The sequence below is a fragment of the Triturus cristatus genome, chromosome 12 (assembly GCF_964204655.1).
Source record: "Triturus cristatus chromosome 12, aTriCri1.1, whole genome shotgun sequence".
In the NCBI taxonomy this organism is placed as follows: Eukaryota; Metazoa; Chordata; class Amphibia; order Caudata; family Salamandridae; genus Triturus; species Triturus cristatus.
The window spans coordinates 861243467-861260759 of record NC_140595.1 but is presented as its reverse complement, the minus strand read 5'-3'; the positions used below and the strand labels follow the sequence as shown (position 1 = coordinate 861260759).

General features: G+C 52.5%; 1 protein-coding gene across 5 annotated transcripts in view; it reads left to right on the top strand.

Annotated features, from left to right (window-relative positions):
- Positions 1–17293, top strand: part of LOC146783125 (uncharacterized) — a 252211-nt gene that overhangs the window by 134989 nt on the left and 99929 nt on the right. For all 5 annotated transcript variants that reach the window (XM_085638822.1, XM_085638820.1, XM_085638824.1 and 2 more), the window contains one exon: positions 1982–2089. In XM_085638822.1, the coding sequence (XP_085494948.1) occupies positions 1982–2089 (108 nt within the window). The remainder of the gene's footprint in view (positions 1–1981; positions 2090–17293) is intronic.

Sequence of the window (17293 nt, the reverse complement as noted above, 5' to 3'; positions counted from 1 at the left end):
GCTCTGTGGTGAGGTGTAAGGTTTTAGCACTACCCTGGATTTTCATGAATAGGTAAGTCTGTGGTGGTGTAAAAATCCATGGGTATTGCGTGGGAAAACCCACCGCAGCGCCCATGGAACGCCTCTTGCACAGAGTAATTCAATGCAGTGACTTGCACTGCTTTGCTTGACACTATATGAGCCCATTCAACGCCAGGCTGAGGGGCTTTGCGTGGTCTTAGAGATATGATTGAGAGGCCTGCGCCGCCAGAGCATCAAAAAGTGTCACTAATAAACCCCATGATGTATATGCTTTGCTTCCCCTACACCTAGCTTACTGCCAATACGCTGCCCTCAAACTCTGACCACAACCCCGCAGACATCAATGTGGCCCTCGGTTACATCACAGACCAAACATTACCCATCGTAAAAGGTATGGACTCAGGAGACAGGGTTTCTTCGAACAGCAAGTACATTCTACATTTACATTTGTGTAAATGTATTCACAGAGGGTTAAGCTGCCATTTACAACATAATTCAGAACTACTTCTGGGAAATTGTGGATATTATTACATCTTATCCACACTACTTGTGGAAGGTTATCTGAACCCCAAAAACATGAGAAATCTACTCGAAACGTAGCAGTACGGCTGCTGGAGTAATCAGGCCTGACCAACGTGTCAGAAGAGTGGATTCTCCACTCTCCAGCTCACAAACTGAACATGTGTATGACGGGCAGGCAGGGAATATGCTGAGGTTTCTTGGAGTGAAGGTCCACTCTAGCCCCTGGTTGCACATTGTAAACATAACTGAAGAATGTTCATTTGTAGAAATATTGGGCATTATATAATCTGTTCTGCCATTTACGGCATAACGCTCGCTTTGTCAATAATACATTGACCCTTGTAATCTGCAATTTCACATTGACAAGCTGTATTTGGCACAAAAGGTAAATCTAATATTATACCCCATCCTATTCTTTCCTGGTCATCCATTTGTCTCCAGTAGTAGAGGGTGTGAATGTCTACGCCTCATTCCCTAAGTACGACTGCCCTTCTTACACGGCACTCTCCACCCTGCTCTACAGTAATATGGATTTGTATCCTAAGCCAATTTGTACCGTGCACTATTACTGTCCGTAACATTCTCAGACCCCAGTATCATTTAAAAAAAAACAATGCACAGCATAAAATCCGAAACACTACTCCGATAAGATGGCATATTCAATATTACTTATGCCCTAATTTAAACCTCTTTTTCTAGTTTAAATGTTTCATATCATGGTATTTTAGTCAAAATGGATGCTATGTCATTAATATGAAATTTGAGACCTACCATATTTTCAGCCTTCATTTCCTTAAGTAAAGGGAGGTTGTACCTAGTAAAGAGGCCATCTAATATAATTACGCACTCCACACTTCTAGACTGCGCACAGAGCAGTTTGGCTGTGCACCACTCTCAGGCTATTATACATAATTTGTTAATGAGTGTGACTGAGAGTGGTTCTTCATTAATCTGATAGATTGTAGGTGAAGAGCCTGGGTGGCTAACTCCCTGGGTAAGTGAAGACTGAGATTCCAGTAGGTCTCCTCCACGTTCTTGTCATGAAATGTCTTATTCAGAAATCCACCAGGCATTAATGCACGACAGGTAAATGTTGCATCCCTACTGGTGTGTGATCTAGAGTAAATACATCATCTGTGTAAATAGTGTGTTAACGCGCATCATTGCAGGTTGAGGGGAAATACAACCATGTTTGTTCTGGTGGGTTGGTTAAGTGTAAATAGCAATGCTGTTCTGCCTTTAGTCTGGGTGTGTGCTACACAAATATCACATTTACACACATACATAACATAAAGCCAGAACCAGATGCACACCCTTCTCCAATCCATTGCATGTTATTTGTATTACTTTAGTACTTTCATTTAATATTTTGTTATATTATTGCAATTGTAAAAACTCACAAATTCCTCCCCCAAAATACATTTTCCTTGTTTTGCAGGGTTTCTTAATACAGATATTCATCTAAAGAATGATGAAGAGTCGGCAACCATTTTCATTGACCACACAGGTGCAGAGATCGAGAAAGGTGGCGTCGAGCTTGACTCGGGTAACTTGTTTAATGTTAGCAAATTTTTACGATGTTGCAACTGGTCATTCATTGATTTATTACTTGTTTCCGGTCCAGGGAAGACATGGCTTGGCAGTTCCGCCTGGATTGTTCCCATGAGGCACAGGGTCAGACTGATTTGCATATAGCTGTGTCTGAACTGGGGTGGCGAAGTGAGCTAAAGAACGATGATGGATTCAACCCAGATCTGTGACTGAGGGTGAGTGTTTGATTTGCTCAAGCGCTCCGTCCATCATCCCCTTTGGTTTTACTTTGTTCGCCCTAAGTTGGCAGGGTATGCCCAGACGTGGGTCCCTTGCTCACTTTGCCACTGGATTCAAGATAGCCTGGCTGATGAGGGTTATGAACCCGAAACCGGTCCCAAGATGCGTGTTTCCGGTCCAGGGACGATATGACTTGGCAGTTCAGGCTGGACTGTTCCCATGAGGCACAGGGTCAGACTGATTTGCATATGGCCATGTCTGAACTGGGGTGGTGGAGTGAGCTAAAGAACGATGATGGATTAAACTCAGATCAGTTGACTGGGGGTGAGTGTTTGATTTGCTCAAGCGCTCCGTCCATCATCCCCTTTGGTATCGCTTTGTTCGCCCTAAGTTGGCAGTGTATGCCCCGACGTGGGTCCCTTGCTCACTTTGCACTGGATTCAAGTTAGCTTGCCTGATAAGGGCTGTTAGCCCGAAACCGGTCCCCGGATGCTCATTTCTGGTCCAGGGAAAACGTGGGTTGGCGGTTTGGGCTGGACTTTTCGCATGAGGCACAGGGTCAAGACTGATTTGCATATAGGTGGGCCTGAACTGAGATGGCGAAGCGAGCTAAAGAACGATGATTGATTCAACCCAGATCTGTGACTGGGGGTGACCCCCTCCTTGATGGACCGGAGCTGCTCCCCACCCCTCCCCCCCCCCCCCCCCCCACGCCAGCGCCTTGAGACCCTTATGGGTGAGTAGCCGCGCTTAACAAACCCTGATCGATTGATTGAGCACTCCGTCCATCATCTCCTTGTGTTTTACTTTTGGGAACACTGTCATTTTAATACATTGCTTCTCCCAGCTAGGGTGATGTGTAATTTATTGATCCACCTCATGTCTTTACTGACTTTCCCTAATAGCGGGTCAAGATTAGCTTGTAGATGGGGCCTACCTTGGGTGAGATTTTAATATCTGAATAAGCAGCATTCTCTACCTCGAGGTTATCTAGCATGCCGGTATTGTCGGAACACACAATCTGGTGTTTATCTGTATTAAGAAGGTATCCTGAAATTGTTCCAAATTTTTCTGCCAATTTTTCCACTTCAGCTAACTCATTTTGGGGTCTGGTGTTAACACAGCTATGCTGTCGGCTTATCCTAAAACATTTGTTTTGTAACCATTAACCCTCACTGGTTTAACGATCTGGCTCCTTAATTATTGATTCACCAGAGAGTCAATATAGAGAGCAAACCTAATGGGGGAGCAGAGACCTCCTTGCCTTGAACCCTTAGTTGTCCCAATCTTGCCGAGACGGAGAGGTGTGGCTCAGCGGCCAGGGCGGCTGCCTCCGGAGCATGGGGCTCATGGTTCGATTCCCAGCGCTGGAGGCAGATCAGCTCAGCATCATGTGACTCTGGGAAGTAGCTCACTTAATCTCCCCGACGGCCCCCAGCGCCTTGAGACCCTTTCGGGTCATTAGTTTGCACTTTACAAATACTGGGTTACTTACTACCCGATACTACTCCCATGAACTGGAGTTGAGCAGATGAGGAGTAATACATAGCCCTTAAAGCCTTAACCAGTCCCCGGAACAAACCCTTTATGCTTAAGTACTCCCCAGAAATATCTCCAGGACACTCTATCAGATGCCGTCTATGCATCGAGGAGGACCATAGCCATAGGGTTCCCAGTCACCTCAGCAATATTGAATAATGTGATAGCACGTCTAACATGTTCTGTGGTCCCTCTGCCTGGAGTGAGCTAGTGCTGGTAGGGTGAAGCCATCTTGGCTATGACCCTCCACACACGCATCGCATACATCTTTGAATATAATTTGGCATCAGAATTGATCAAAGAAATAGGCCTATTAAGAGCTCAGCTTGTCTGGTGGCATATCCCTTTCTTCTAAAGATCCCTATATTGGCCCCCCTCCCAGGAGGTTGGTGGGATCCCATCCCGCTGAACCCCAAGGAGCATTTCTAGCAGATCATTGGGCAGTTCTAAGAAGAATACCTTGTAGAACTTCAGATCTATTTTGTTGGGACCTGCAGATTTACCCCAGGCCAGTGCATCTAGAGCATTAGCGACTTCCTCCAACTTAGTTTCTGATTGTAGTGCCTTAACCTCTTCAGTATCTGGAGAATCGTTTTTTACTTCCTCCAGAAAGCCTCCTCTCTGAGCCAACGAGGGAACACTATCCGCCTGATATAATTCCCTATAATAATCCTCAAACACTTTAAACGATACTAGCCAGTTCTGTGACTAGACTACCTTCACTCTTTTCAATGCTGTCAATACCCCGGTCCACATCCCGTTGCCATGTGCAGAGGGCCAGTAATCAACCCACAGTCTGACCATACTCCTATCTTTCTGCTTTGTATGTCTGAAACGTTTCCGCCAGATTCCCTGCATGATTGATCATAGCTTTAACCACTGTTATTCTTTGTTGAATCTCTAGAACCCCATGTCTTGCTGTGATCATCTCCATATGTTGTGCTTCATGTTCATGTAATTGCCTGTATAGCCTGCTACCCTCCTTGGCTTGTTACAGATTATGTGAAATAAAGCTGGGGAGAGGATGTGGTCTAACGGCTAGGGCTCCCAATCTCAAATCTGGGGAACTGGGTTTGAGTCTCGACAATGACACTCAACCTCCTGTGATTCTGTGCAAATCAATTCATCTCCCTGTGCCTAACAAAAACAAATGTGTCCTTGTGTAACACAAGTGGTACTCGTGTAAAGCGCTCTGATACCTTCGGGTCAAGTTCACGCTATATAAAACGCTAAATGAATAAATAAACACAGGTGCCCCATGAAAACCTACCAGCCTCTAGTATGCTGGCTGACTGGTGTAGATCACCCTTCCACCACAGACAGGTTTCTGGCTCCCTGCAGGTGAGAGCCGACGCTCTGAGTGCAGAAACAATGCCTGCTCTGGCCATAGGTGTTGTCATCTCCTATAAGCAGGATGGCTAAATAATCAGCATATTAAGGCTGGAGGCTTGAAAGGCCTCTGCCACCGTTGATATGTGACCCCAGACCTGGTAGAGGCAAACCCCCTGCCTTAAGGCCATTTGGCACCCAGACCGGTGGCAAATTAGATAAGCCAGGAGGCGTGGGGCACTACCAGGCCAGTCACACCTCTAAGGTGAGGTGCCTAATGTGCCCCCCTTTAGGAAAATGCTGCCATCTTGGTGATGGCAGAATTAGGAAATCTGGGACAGGGTTGTGCCCATTTCCCTCAGGAAGTGGTCATATAGGGGGTGTCGTAACCCCAAGGGTTAGTAGCTCATTGGCTACCACCCTTCCCTCTCCTTAACACCTCTAATCTCTTCCATGCGTCGGACGCCCCCCGGCCGTCTGACGTCACGGTGGGCGTGAGCGGAGGACGCCGTGTCCAGACCGCGCACGCGTGGAATTATTCAGCATCGCGGGGGAATTCCTGCCACTGCGAAGTGGCTAAATCTAGTTTTAGGGGTGCCTCTGACAACAGAAAAGCAGATTCTACTGGCCTAAGAAGAAGGACACCGAAAAGCTGCAAAAAGCAAGAACTGAGGAGCAGTAACTAGCTTGCTGACTGCTGGCCTGTCTGCTGTCCCAGACAATTGCACCAGAGTCGACTCGTCTTACAGCTGCTCTGACTCCAAAAGCCTGGGAGGACTGCCAGCACTTCTAGGAACAAAGAGCATCTCCTGTGGAGTAGTGGAGTTACTCCTCTGCATCCTGTAGGCATCAAGGAAGAACCATGAGAGCCCGACCTTTAAAACCCATCACCGAAAAGCACCACTGCACCCATGCGCCCCAGCCCAAGTCGAAGGGAGGCAATGGTGCCAATGAGGTCGTGAGGCCCTCCAGAGCTGAACCTCACCATGGGTTTTGCAGACGGATCCCCCAGTCGCCGCCTGGAGCCTTTTCTATGCTGGAACCAAAGACAGCGAGAGCCTTCTGTAGCTCGACCCCGCCAGAGAAGACAACCTTGCAACGAGCCCCCTAGCCCAATTTCCAGTGAGCCAGCAGCGTCCCTGCGTGGTCAAGACCCTCGAGGACTCACCTTCTCCGTTGGTTCCCCTGGACTGGCCCCGCTGTCCTTTATTGCAGCATCTTCCCAACTGGACTGATCCCGACTGAAGTGAATGGGGCACCTGACGCTGTAACACACCTCTGCACCCGACTGCCCCAGTGCCGCCTGAGGTGACCTGTTGGTGGTGCCTGGGACCATGCCCCATACGCACATTAACTCCAGAAGATTGGTCCTGTAAGTTGCTGCTAAGTACCTCTATGCAGTATATGTATGTGTTTTCCATAGGATAACATTACCGCATTAGAGAGAAGTGTATTTTCCTTTTTTCTTATAAACTGCTTACTTAAAAAATACTTATCCAATACCGAAGTTCTTAGTGTCAAACATCATGTAAAACTATGTGCTATTTGTCTATATTGGTGTGGATCTCCTTATTGTGTGTGTGTGTATCACTTATTGACTGTGTGTATACAGCAAATGTCTAACATTCCTCTTTGATAAGAACGAGGCTGCTGGACCTCCCTACCCCCTAGAAGAGCACCTTGGGATTGCTAAAGCAAGCCCCTGTCCACTCATAAGGAATACCTTCAGTCTGTACACAATATACCTCGTTTTGGTATGTTATATAGAGAGCCAGCTTCCTACAGTGGGTCTCTGCAGTGCTGACGTCCCTCGATGGCTGCACAGTCTTGGTGCTGTTAGAGTCCCGACTGGGCTTGAACAGGCCTTGGCTTCTGCACGGGGTCCTGTACCCTGGTTATTGGTCCTGTGCGGCTTTGGTTGATCCTAGTGTTCTCTCTCTCAGTGGGGGACATATCTGACCTTCAGGCGCACAGGTACCTCTTCATGGGGAGGCTGCTGCATCAGCTGGCTGGGGATCGGCAACACTGTAAACTGGGCTCTGCTTCTTCAGTGCCTGTGGACTGCAGGGGAGTACCTCCTTTATTCCAAGAGTGATTGCTGGCAATATCTGAAGGGCTGGTAGTCTACCGGGGTTCTTGGTAGTTGCTCAGCTGCAGGGCGAGTTACTCGGTCATGATTGTCAAGTCTGGTGCAGGCAGGCAGGGTTTAGTACCAGAAGTTCACAGCACTCCTCAGTTCTTATTGTCTCACGGCTCTTCTTTGTCCTCTTCTTCTGGATCCGTTGAATCTGAGTTCTGGTATCAGGGGTGCCTCCTACATACTCAATTTAGGGGCATTATGGGGCGTGTCCGGTAGTAATCAATGGGCTACTTACCTTTAGGGTGTCCACACTCTCTATATGACATCTTCCTGTGGGAAGTGGCCATAACCCTGACGCAGTGAGCCAAATTCCGCCAAAACCAAGGTGGGGAAGGGGGGGGCGTGGCTAAGATGGCCGCCGAGACGGGCGCGTCTTGCTGAGGCTCCGAGATCGGGCTTTCACCTCGCCTGCTCTCGTTGAGTCTGGAGGAACCTCACTAACATCTGGAACTGCCCTGAGGCGCGGGGAGTCCGGTGCTGGCGACCAGGTGGTGGCCCAGACCCAGGGTGTCAGGAAACCGACGAATGCTGGGATCGATATGAAGAGGAGGCGCCGATCGTAAAATGGTGCCCGCCCGGCCCCGCCGCAACCGATGAAAAACTATGGGCCAGATGTCGGAGCGCCGGAGGTGGTGATCCCGCGCCTCCGCGGGGATTGTCCGGTTGCCCCAGGAGTGGATTGCACAGAGGGGGGGGCAATACAGTAGCGGACCACGGGTACCAACGTTCCGTGAGTGCCGGTGAGCCCCCCTCCTCCCCCCCTCGTGTGGGGGACATTTGAGACACGCCGGGGCCCCTACGGAGCAGAGGCGCGCTGAGAAGAGACCCGGAGAGGGGTGTCGCGGCTGCCGGCGTCGGCCTGAGAGGGCAGTCACCACTGTCGGCCGGCAAGGCTGTGCGGCGAACTGCAGGAGACTAAAAGGCAGACACACTGCGGCGGCCAAGGTGCAGGTGGGCCCACGCAGTGGTGCATAAGACTGAGTGCGGCGCCGGGGGGGGGGGGTGACTCCAGCGTGAGGAGGCCTCCGGTGGCTGCGGGGACGTTTGCCTGACCTTAACATGGCGGCCTGTGACACCCCGGTGTAGCGCCCCGAGCCGAGGATCGGTGAGGCCTTGGGGTGCCGCGCATCAGTTTCTAGGACCCGGAGGTGCTACCCAGGCATCGCTTACACGGCGGCGGCCCCCAAGAGTTTGTCTGGAGTACGGGGGAGGCGGCGAGAGCCCTGTGAGGCACTGACACTGGCTCAGTCTCCCTGAAGGGGCATAGCCGACCCAGCGGAGGAGTCTGTCCTGGGGACACGAAGAGAGGGGACCTTGCCGCCGACAAGGGGGACTGGCGACGTCCTGGTGGGCGGGCGAGGCCGGTGACCTCCGCCGCTCGAACGGCCGCTCTACCCTCTGCAACCCCGCCTGCCCCACAGGCGATACGGCCCAGCGGCAGTGACTGGTGAGGAGGCGTCGCGGCGGAGAGCTGGAGGGCCCGGGCCGGTCACGATCACATCCTGCTCTGATACAGCGCCCGCTGGGGGCCCTCCCAGTGGACGTCATGGGCAAGTCTAGGGCAGTAATGTCGACCCCCGGGGCAGCATCAGGAGTCCTGGCCGGTTCGCGTGGAGGGGCCCCAGTGGCCGCAGGATCGAGTGGGGAGCCATCCTTGTCGACCAAACTGGATCAGGTCCTGGTGGCGATTGAGCAGTCGCGACTCTCCCTAGAGCATCAGCTGGGCGCCCTAACTACGGACGTCAGTCTCCTCCGCGATGACCACCGTAAAAGCGGTCGCCGACATCCAACCTATGGTGGACACGCACCGGGACACGATGCACGCTTTGATGGGTCGCATGTCCACCATGGAAGAACGCGTCGATGATCTGGAGGGGCGGTCGCGACGCTGCAACATTCGCGTCCTCGGGCTGCCGGAAGGAATCGAACGAGCTGATGCGGTGGGGTATATTGAAACCTGGACTAAATCGTTCACCCCTAGCGACGACCGCACAGCCTACTTCTCTGTTGAGAGGGCGCACCGCGTTCCGGCTCGCCGGCCGCAGCCGGGAGCCCCGCCACGCCCAATGCTGGCCAAATTCCTACACTTCAGGGACCGGGATGCGGTACTTCGGGCGGCACGACAGGCAGGCCCGCTCCGAGTCGAGAATAAAACTATCATGATCTTTCCAGACTACTCACGTGCAGTCCAACGCCAAAGGGCGTCCTTTCTGGAGGTGAAACGGTGCCTAAGGGAAGAAAAAATACAATACTCTCTCCTGTTCCCGGCCCGCCTGAAGATCATCCACGGCAGTGTTACCCACTTCTTTACAACATCTGAGGAGGCGCACGACTGGGTAGACCAGAACTGTACTCTGGGCCGGCGGACTGGGCGCCCTCAGGAACAACGCGAGAGCGTTGGGGAGCCCAGGAGGCAGCGCTCGCGGAGACGACACCGCCCAGGTACCCCTGCGGGGCCGTCACACACTTTGGGGTCCCGGACTTGGAGCAGATAGTCCAGGAGCAGCGGGGGGCCTTTGCCCGGCTTCCCCGGCAACGGACTTAGAGCGCTCCCCCCATGTCTTCACGTCAGAGGAGGAAGAGGACAGCGAGGCGACACAGTCTGGAGTGGACTCGGGGGCTCTGCCTTCGGTCACCCCGCGAACGGCGGACGACCTGATATGACTGGCTCCTCATAGCGTGCCGTACACTCACAGAATGGGGAAATAATCTCTGCCCCGTAAAATTGCCGGCCCAGCGCTCTTGGCGTTCTCCCCGCTGCCTCGGGCATCCTCATCCCCCGAAGCGCTTAGATTGACCAGTGGCTAGCCATAGATAACGCGCATAGCCCACACGTTGAGCCCTCAGCAGACGCAAGCCGACCCCCCCCCTTCAATAATAGGTTAATGCTCTCGTGCAATTCGGGAGTCAGTTTGGACATATCGCACTTGGCAATATGTCCCCCGCGTTGGGGCAAGTTGCATTCGCATCACCCCAGTTTCCCCTTCCCTTCCCACGCACACCTTCTGCACTATGTCCCAATCCACAAGCCGCTGCGCTGCTGCACTGATGCGCTGGAATCGCGGGTGCGGGGTGGTTGGATCAGGACCGGGTGTCCCTGGGGGACCCGGCTGACTCGTCCTGCGACATGCGCTAGACACACGCACTGATGGCACACGCCGGTAAAATAACAATTCTTACACTGAATGTGCGAGGTATGCATACGGCGCGCAAGCGATACTCCATATACGCATACATCGAGCGTCACCAGGCACAAATTGCATTCCTGCAGGAGACGCACCTTACGGCAGGAGAGGTGACGAAATTGCGTAGACGCTGGCGGGGAACCATATATGCCACAACTTATTCAGCATTCGCTCAAGGTGCCCTCATATGGGTGCGCCCGGGAGTCCCCTTTCAAGAATTATCACATACAATAGACCCGGAGGGTCGATACGCCCTATTACTCGGTCGGTTAGATGGCCAGACGGTTTTACTAGGCAGCATCTATGGGCCGAACATTGATCAAACCAAATTCTGGGACACGCTATCCAACCCCTTAAGCACATACACCCGGGTGCCGTGGATCTTGGGGGGCGATTACAACTGCGTACAAGACATAACCTTAGACAGATCCCACCCGCCCCTTCCAACATTCCCCATTGTAATGCAGGCAAAACGGTTCACAACCTGGATGCGCCATTGGTCTCTGGTGGATGCTTGGCGGACTCGGAACCCAACCGCTAAACTTTTTTCGTTCCACTCCAGACCGCATGATCTCAGAGTGCGTCTGGACTGTTTCCTCTGTTCCACCACCATCCTCTCTACCGTTCTAGACGCTGACTATTTAGGTAGAACTATATCAGATCATGACGCCCACACGATAACACTGCAATGGCGCCCGCCGCATCCCGCTGTCCCTGCTTGGCGCCTCCCTAGGGACAGCCTTGAAGACCCGGTCTTCCGACAAACCTTGGCGGATCACATTAGTCATTATTTCCGGGAGAACACAGGCACGGCCAGTACGCGAGCGTTGGAATGGAATGCTTTTAAGGTCATATCGCCGGGGTCCGGCGGGTTCTGGAGGGGGACATTCAGCGGGCGGAAAGGGCACTGTCCGCGCTTACTAAGGAGACTGATCCAGCTACAGCCACACCGGCCGAGATGGCTAGTGCCGAAACTGCTTACTCAGCAGCGCTGGCAAGCATGCGCCGGTATAATTTCGCGGCGTGCGCTGCTAGGGCCCACAAAGAAGGCGACCGAGCGGGCACACTATTGGCGTGGCTCATTAAGCAGGATTCGAGCCTCCCGACCGTCACGGCCATTCGTGACGCCCAGGGCACCCTGGTGTATTCGCAGGGTCAGATACTCAAGGCCTTTCAAGAGCATTACACGCACTTGTACACTAGCCCCCATCCCCCGGTATCGGATGAAGTCCTGGCTGAGATCCTGGATCGTATTCGGCTTCCCCGCATAGACCATGACACACGTCTAGACCTAGATCGCCCTCTCAAGGCGGCCGAGATTCGGCACGCTATGAAGGCGCTAGCCACCCACAAGGCCCCCGGCCTGGATGGCTTCCCACTTGAATTTTACCAGGCCTTTGCGTCCCAGCTAGTCCCTCAACTAGAATCACAGTTCCAGGCAGCTCTAGATACGGGGGTCCTACCTCAATCCATGCGTGAATCCGTAATAGTCTCCCTTTTTAAACCAGATAGAGACCCGCATCAGCTTGGCTCCTACCGACCCATAACCCTACTGTCAGCGGATTACAAAATTTATGGGAAGGCCCTGGCAGACAGGTACACCACGATCCTCCCGAGGCGTATCCACCCGGATCAGAGCGGATTCGTGCCTGGTAGGCACACCTCTTATAATATCCGACGGTTGTTCCATGTGCAGGACCAGGTGCGAGAACGGTTCCCCCGGGCAGCGTGTCTGGTGCTGGACCTCGAAAAAGCGTTTGACACGCTCTCATGGGCCTATCTGTTTCAGGTCCTGCAACGCATGGGCTTGGGGCCCAAACTGCAGGCCTACACTCGGCTCAGCTACTCCGCGCCCAGTTCCAGAGTACGTATAGGCCCCCTCATCTCGGACTCCTTCCCGATCCGACGTGGTACCAGGCAGGGATGTCCGCTCTTCCCCCCTGCTCTTCGCGTTGGCGATGGAGCCGCTGGCGACCCTGTTGCGTGGGGTGGGTGAGGAGTGGGGCATCCCGATAGGTGATTCTACCCACGCAGTATCACTGTACGCTGATGACGTACTCATATATGTCCGGGATATTACGGCCGATTTGACCCCTATATCACGCATCCTGCATGATTTTGCGGAGGTGACGGGCCTTAGGGTGAACTGGGCCAAGTCCACTGTCTATCCCTTAACACAAGTCGTGCTCCAATGTCCGATACGGATAGGGGACGTCGATATCTCGTGGAGCCCCCAAGCGGTTCGATACCTAGGCGTTAAATTATATCATACGCCGCAAGATATCTATGAGGGGAATTACCGCACATTGATGGGTAGCATCCGATCCTTGGTCCATTTCTGGAAGGGTCTCCACTTGGCTGTCACGGGAAAGATAGCCGTCGCAAAAATGATCCTGGTCCCGCGCCTGCTGTATCTCTTCTCCAATCTTCCGGTGGTCCCCCCGCGATCCCTGTTCCGTGAGCTGGATACCCTGCTTGGGACCCTCATATGGGGCAACGGCCGCCGGCGTATAGCCCTGGCAAAATTGCAATTACCCCTTGACCAGAGTGGGTTAGCGGCTCCCTCATTCGAGGCGTATTTTCTTGCCGCCCAATTACAGTGGGTGTCACGTTGGACGGCAGGCCGGGCACAAGAGGAGCTGATCACTGAGGCGGGGCGGATTCAAACCTCCACTGTCCATCTCATGCTGCTGCCAGGTGCAACACCGCCGCTATCCCGGCCCCTCCGGGTCATGACCGCGCACGCCTGTCTGGCGCGTGTCCAACGACTTAGTCGGGATACTCCCCTGTACTCTCCGCTGCTGCTGTTGGTGGGGCTCCCCAGGGGTCGGGCGCATTACACGGAGCGAATGCTGCAGGTGTGGACGGATCATGCTGTGACGGAGGTGGGTATGCTGTTCTCCGGGGGAAGCTTGCAGACCTTTGATGCACTGGTCGGGGACTTCGCGCTTCCCAGGGGGCAGTTCCTAAGGCATAGGCAACTTCTCACGGACTGCCGCAGGCAGTGGCGTGTGATCGACACGGAACCCCCCACGCACCCGTTCATCCATGCGCTACTGCAGATGGGGCCAGGACGCCATCTCGTCACTTGGATCTATAAAGCTGTACGGACCCTGCGGAGTCCTACGCTGGCACCCCTCAGAGAACACTTGGAAAATGACTTCCAAAGGCCTCTACACGATAGGGAATGGACCAGGGCCCTTGAATACACTAAAAGAGTGTCCCGCAATTACCGGTTTAAGAACATACAGCTGCATATCCTACACAGGGCGTATCTCACCCCCGAAAAGCTACAGAAATATTTCCCTGACGGTGTGTTCGCTTGCCCCAGATGCCTGGAGCGCGCTGCCTCGTTTAAGCACATGTTTAGGGATTGCCCGACGCTTTATAGTTACTGGCACACGATCCATACTGCCCTTAAAACGGTTACGGGGTTACAGGACCTGGACACATGGGAGGCGTGTGCACTGGGCATCCATGGGCGACATAAACAAAAGAAGGTAGAAAGGCGGTATGCCTTCCTGGTGTTTCTCCTAGCCAAACGATGCATCGCTATGCATTGGAAGACGCCAGGAGGGCCCCCCCTAGCGGCATGGGTGGGTGCAGTCAAGAAGTGGGGCAAGGCAGAGGAAACAACACTCAGAACAGAGGAGGCCCGGGGGATGCGCAAACACCCGATCTCTCTGTCATGGGCCATGCTAATGTACGCTTTCGCGCAAGAAACAGCAGCTGTGGCGGGTCAAAGAATGATTGACCTCCCGGGGGCGCCCACGAATCCGGAGCCCACCCCGGGGAAATGCACAAGCAGCCCAAGCGCCCGGTGGCTCGCAGAGGTAGACACCACAGGTTCCACCGCCATGTCCCATATGGGCAGTGATCGGTGCTCCCGCCTCCCCTGACTCCCCTTCCTCCCCCGCATCCGCGACCACCCCGACTTTGTCCCATACGATGGTCCAGCTCTCAGGTGCATAGCTACAATTATTCATGGTCCGCGACATACTGCACCCTTTTTCCCTAGTTTATCTATCCCCAGTTAGTTGACGGTTAGTTAGTGGCTGCAGCCCTATAGCCTCTATGATACACCTCACAGGGGATTAATCACACTGCACGGCCCCCTTGTGGCGCGGCGACTACCGTGCGCTCCAGTAGGGCATGCCCAGATGTAGATCCCGGACACATGCCTGCAGCCCAATTCAGAGTAGAGGCGAGAAGCCCGTGGGCCCACGAGATTGAGGGACCGAAAGGGATGCGAATGGGCGCTCATGCTATGTAAGCCTATATGACAATAGCGATATCATCTGTGCTTATGTGTGTAACTGTTTATAAATGCCAATAAAAATGTTTTACAAAAAAAACAACAAAAAAAAAACAAAGTGGGGAAATTCCTAGTTTTGTGTTCACATCAGGTAGCCTGCCTTAAGGGTGGAACTAGCCGGATGGGGGATCATGCCTCCTGACTAGCTATTTTTCCCATCTGTCCTGGTGCCAAATGGCCCCAGGGCAGGGGGTGGCATTTCCCCTGTCTTTGGAAGCATTGGTTTGCATATTGAAGGTGGCAGAGGCCTTTGAAGCCTCCGGCATTGATATGCTGATTACTTAGCCCTCCTGCTTGGAGGAGGTGACAAGACTTCCGGCCGGAGCAGGCATTGTTTTTGCCCTCATGGAGTGTGGGCTTTCACCTGCTGGGGGTCAGAAACGTGTCTGTGGAGGCACGCTAGTAGTCGGTTGGTTTTCAGGTGGCACCTCTAAGGTGCCCTCTGGGTGCATGTATTAATAAATCCATCTCTGGAATCAGTGTGGCCTTAGTAATACGAGATGTTTGATACCAAACTTCTCTAGTTTCAATGAAGCCATTATGTAACTGGGGAACTCGTTATTCCCAGTGTCCAGCACATGCACTTAAAATGTCTTTCCTTTTCACTTGTATTATCGAAGAATCGACTTAGAAATCATAGGGGCACATCTGCTCATGCAGATACGTCCACAAGTGTAGTACAGTACACCCTGCCTGAGGGTTATAACGCCTTTTGTAGGGGTGACTTACCTATACTACATGCAGTGTCTGCAGGCATGGCACACAGGTGGGGTGCCATGTCATGTCTTCACTCATCTCTGCACAATGTCACGCAGCATGCAGTGGCAGTTTGCATGATGGTCCTGAGGGGTCCTTTAGAGTGGCACAATACATGCTGCAGCCCTTAGGGGCCATCCTTAGCTTTCTTGCCCTAGAAACCAGGTGTAGCATTTACTGGGTACTTAGAGGAGGTGCTAAAGGTATTGCTAATTGAGGAACAATTGTATAGTTTTAGTGAAAGGGATCTGGCACTGGGGACTGTATTGCTGCAGACTTGAAACAATAGGTCACACTTCACCGTCGCCGGATCCTGTGGATTCTCCTCCAGAGGACATTGGAGGTTTCCATAACCTCATGGAAAGGGCTTCCAAACTGTTTTACCTTCCCATACCTTCTGTACAATCGGAATGCTTTCTTTATGACTTTAAAGAACCCTTCAAAAAGTCTGTCCATTCTATTCCGATTGTGGCACATGTATGGAGTGAGGGGATTAAGGTAATGCAGTCTCCAGCTACAGTCATCCCTGTTCTTCCTCGGCTGGAGAAGAAATATAAGGCTCCTGCTGATGGTCCCGCTTGTCTGGTTGGCCAACCGAAGCCGGATTCTGTTATATCTCAAGCAGCCTAAAGAAAGTCAAGGAATCCGTCGGCGCCCTTACCACACCACCGGATAAGGAGGGTAGGCGACTAGACAATGTGGGAAAGAGATTCTCTTCTATGTCCAGCCTTCTTGTCGGGTCAGCAAACACCTTAGCAATTCTGGGACGATATGATCGCCAAATGTGGTGCGATTTATCTCCATACATTGACCAGCTACCAGATGAATCTAAGGCTGACGCAAGGAAGATTCTGGAGGAAGGAGAGCGTTCTTCCTTCAGAGATCATAGATTGCGCAATGGACATTGCTACCACGGCTTTTCGCGCTTTGGCTGGTGCGGCAGTCCTTAGAAGACATGGTTGGCTTCGGGCCACCTGGTTTCGCCCGGAGGTTCAAAATAAAATCCTAGACCTACCGTTTGATGGAGAAATGCTTTTTGGTAAGCATGTGGACGATGCCTTCAGGATATTAAAAAGGACACACATACGGCAAGGTCCCTTGGGACCTTGCATTACCGCAAAGTACCTTTCCGTGGGGCAAGAGGGAGAGGTTTTTCTTCGTACAAAGGTGGTTATCAACAGCAGCGCTATTCCTCCTATTCACAGCAATCGCAATCTTACAGACCCCAGTATTCTCAGCGCCAGGGCCAATCGTCGTCTTTCTCTCGCCAGCCTTCAAGAGGACGACAGGGACGTCAGGGAAGAGATTCTTCTAAACGCCAATAGCGGCGTTCAGGCTCTGTCTACTGTTCCTTCGCCCCCTGTAACACCAGTGGGGTGCAGGATATCACAATACCTTCACAACTGGGAGATCATCACATCGGATCGGTGGGTCCTCAGTATCATCCGGTTTGGCCACACGCTGGAGTTTCAACACCTTCCACCATCCATAGCCCCTCGCGTCACCGAATCCAAACATCTACACCTTCTACGTCTAGAAGCTCACCAACTGCTTCTCAAAAGAGGAATAGAACTGGTGCCTCTGTCCCAACGAGGCGAAGGATTCTATTCCCGGTTCTTTCTCGTTCGCAAGACAGTAGAAAAGTGGTTTCCAATTTTAGACCTGAGGGAGCTCAACACCTATCTCATAAAATTATAGTTTCGGATGGTATCCCTA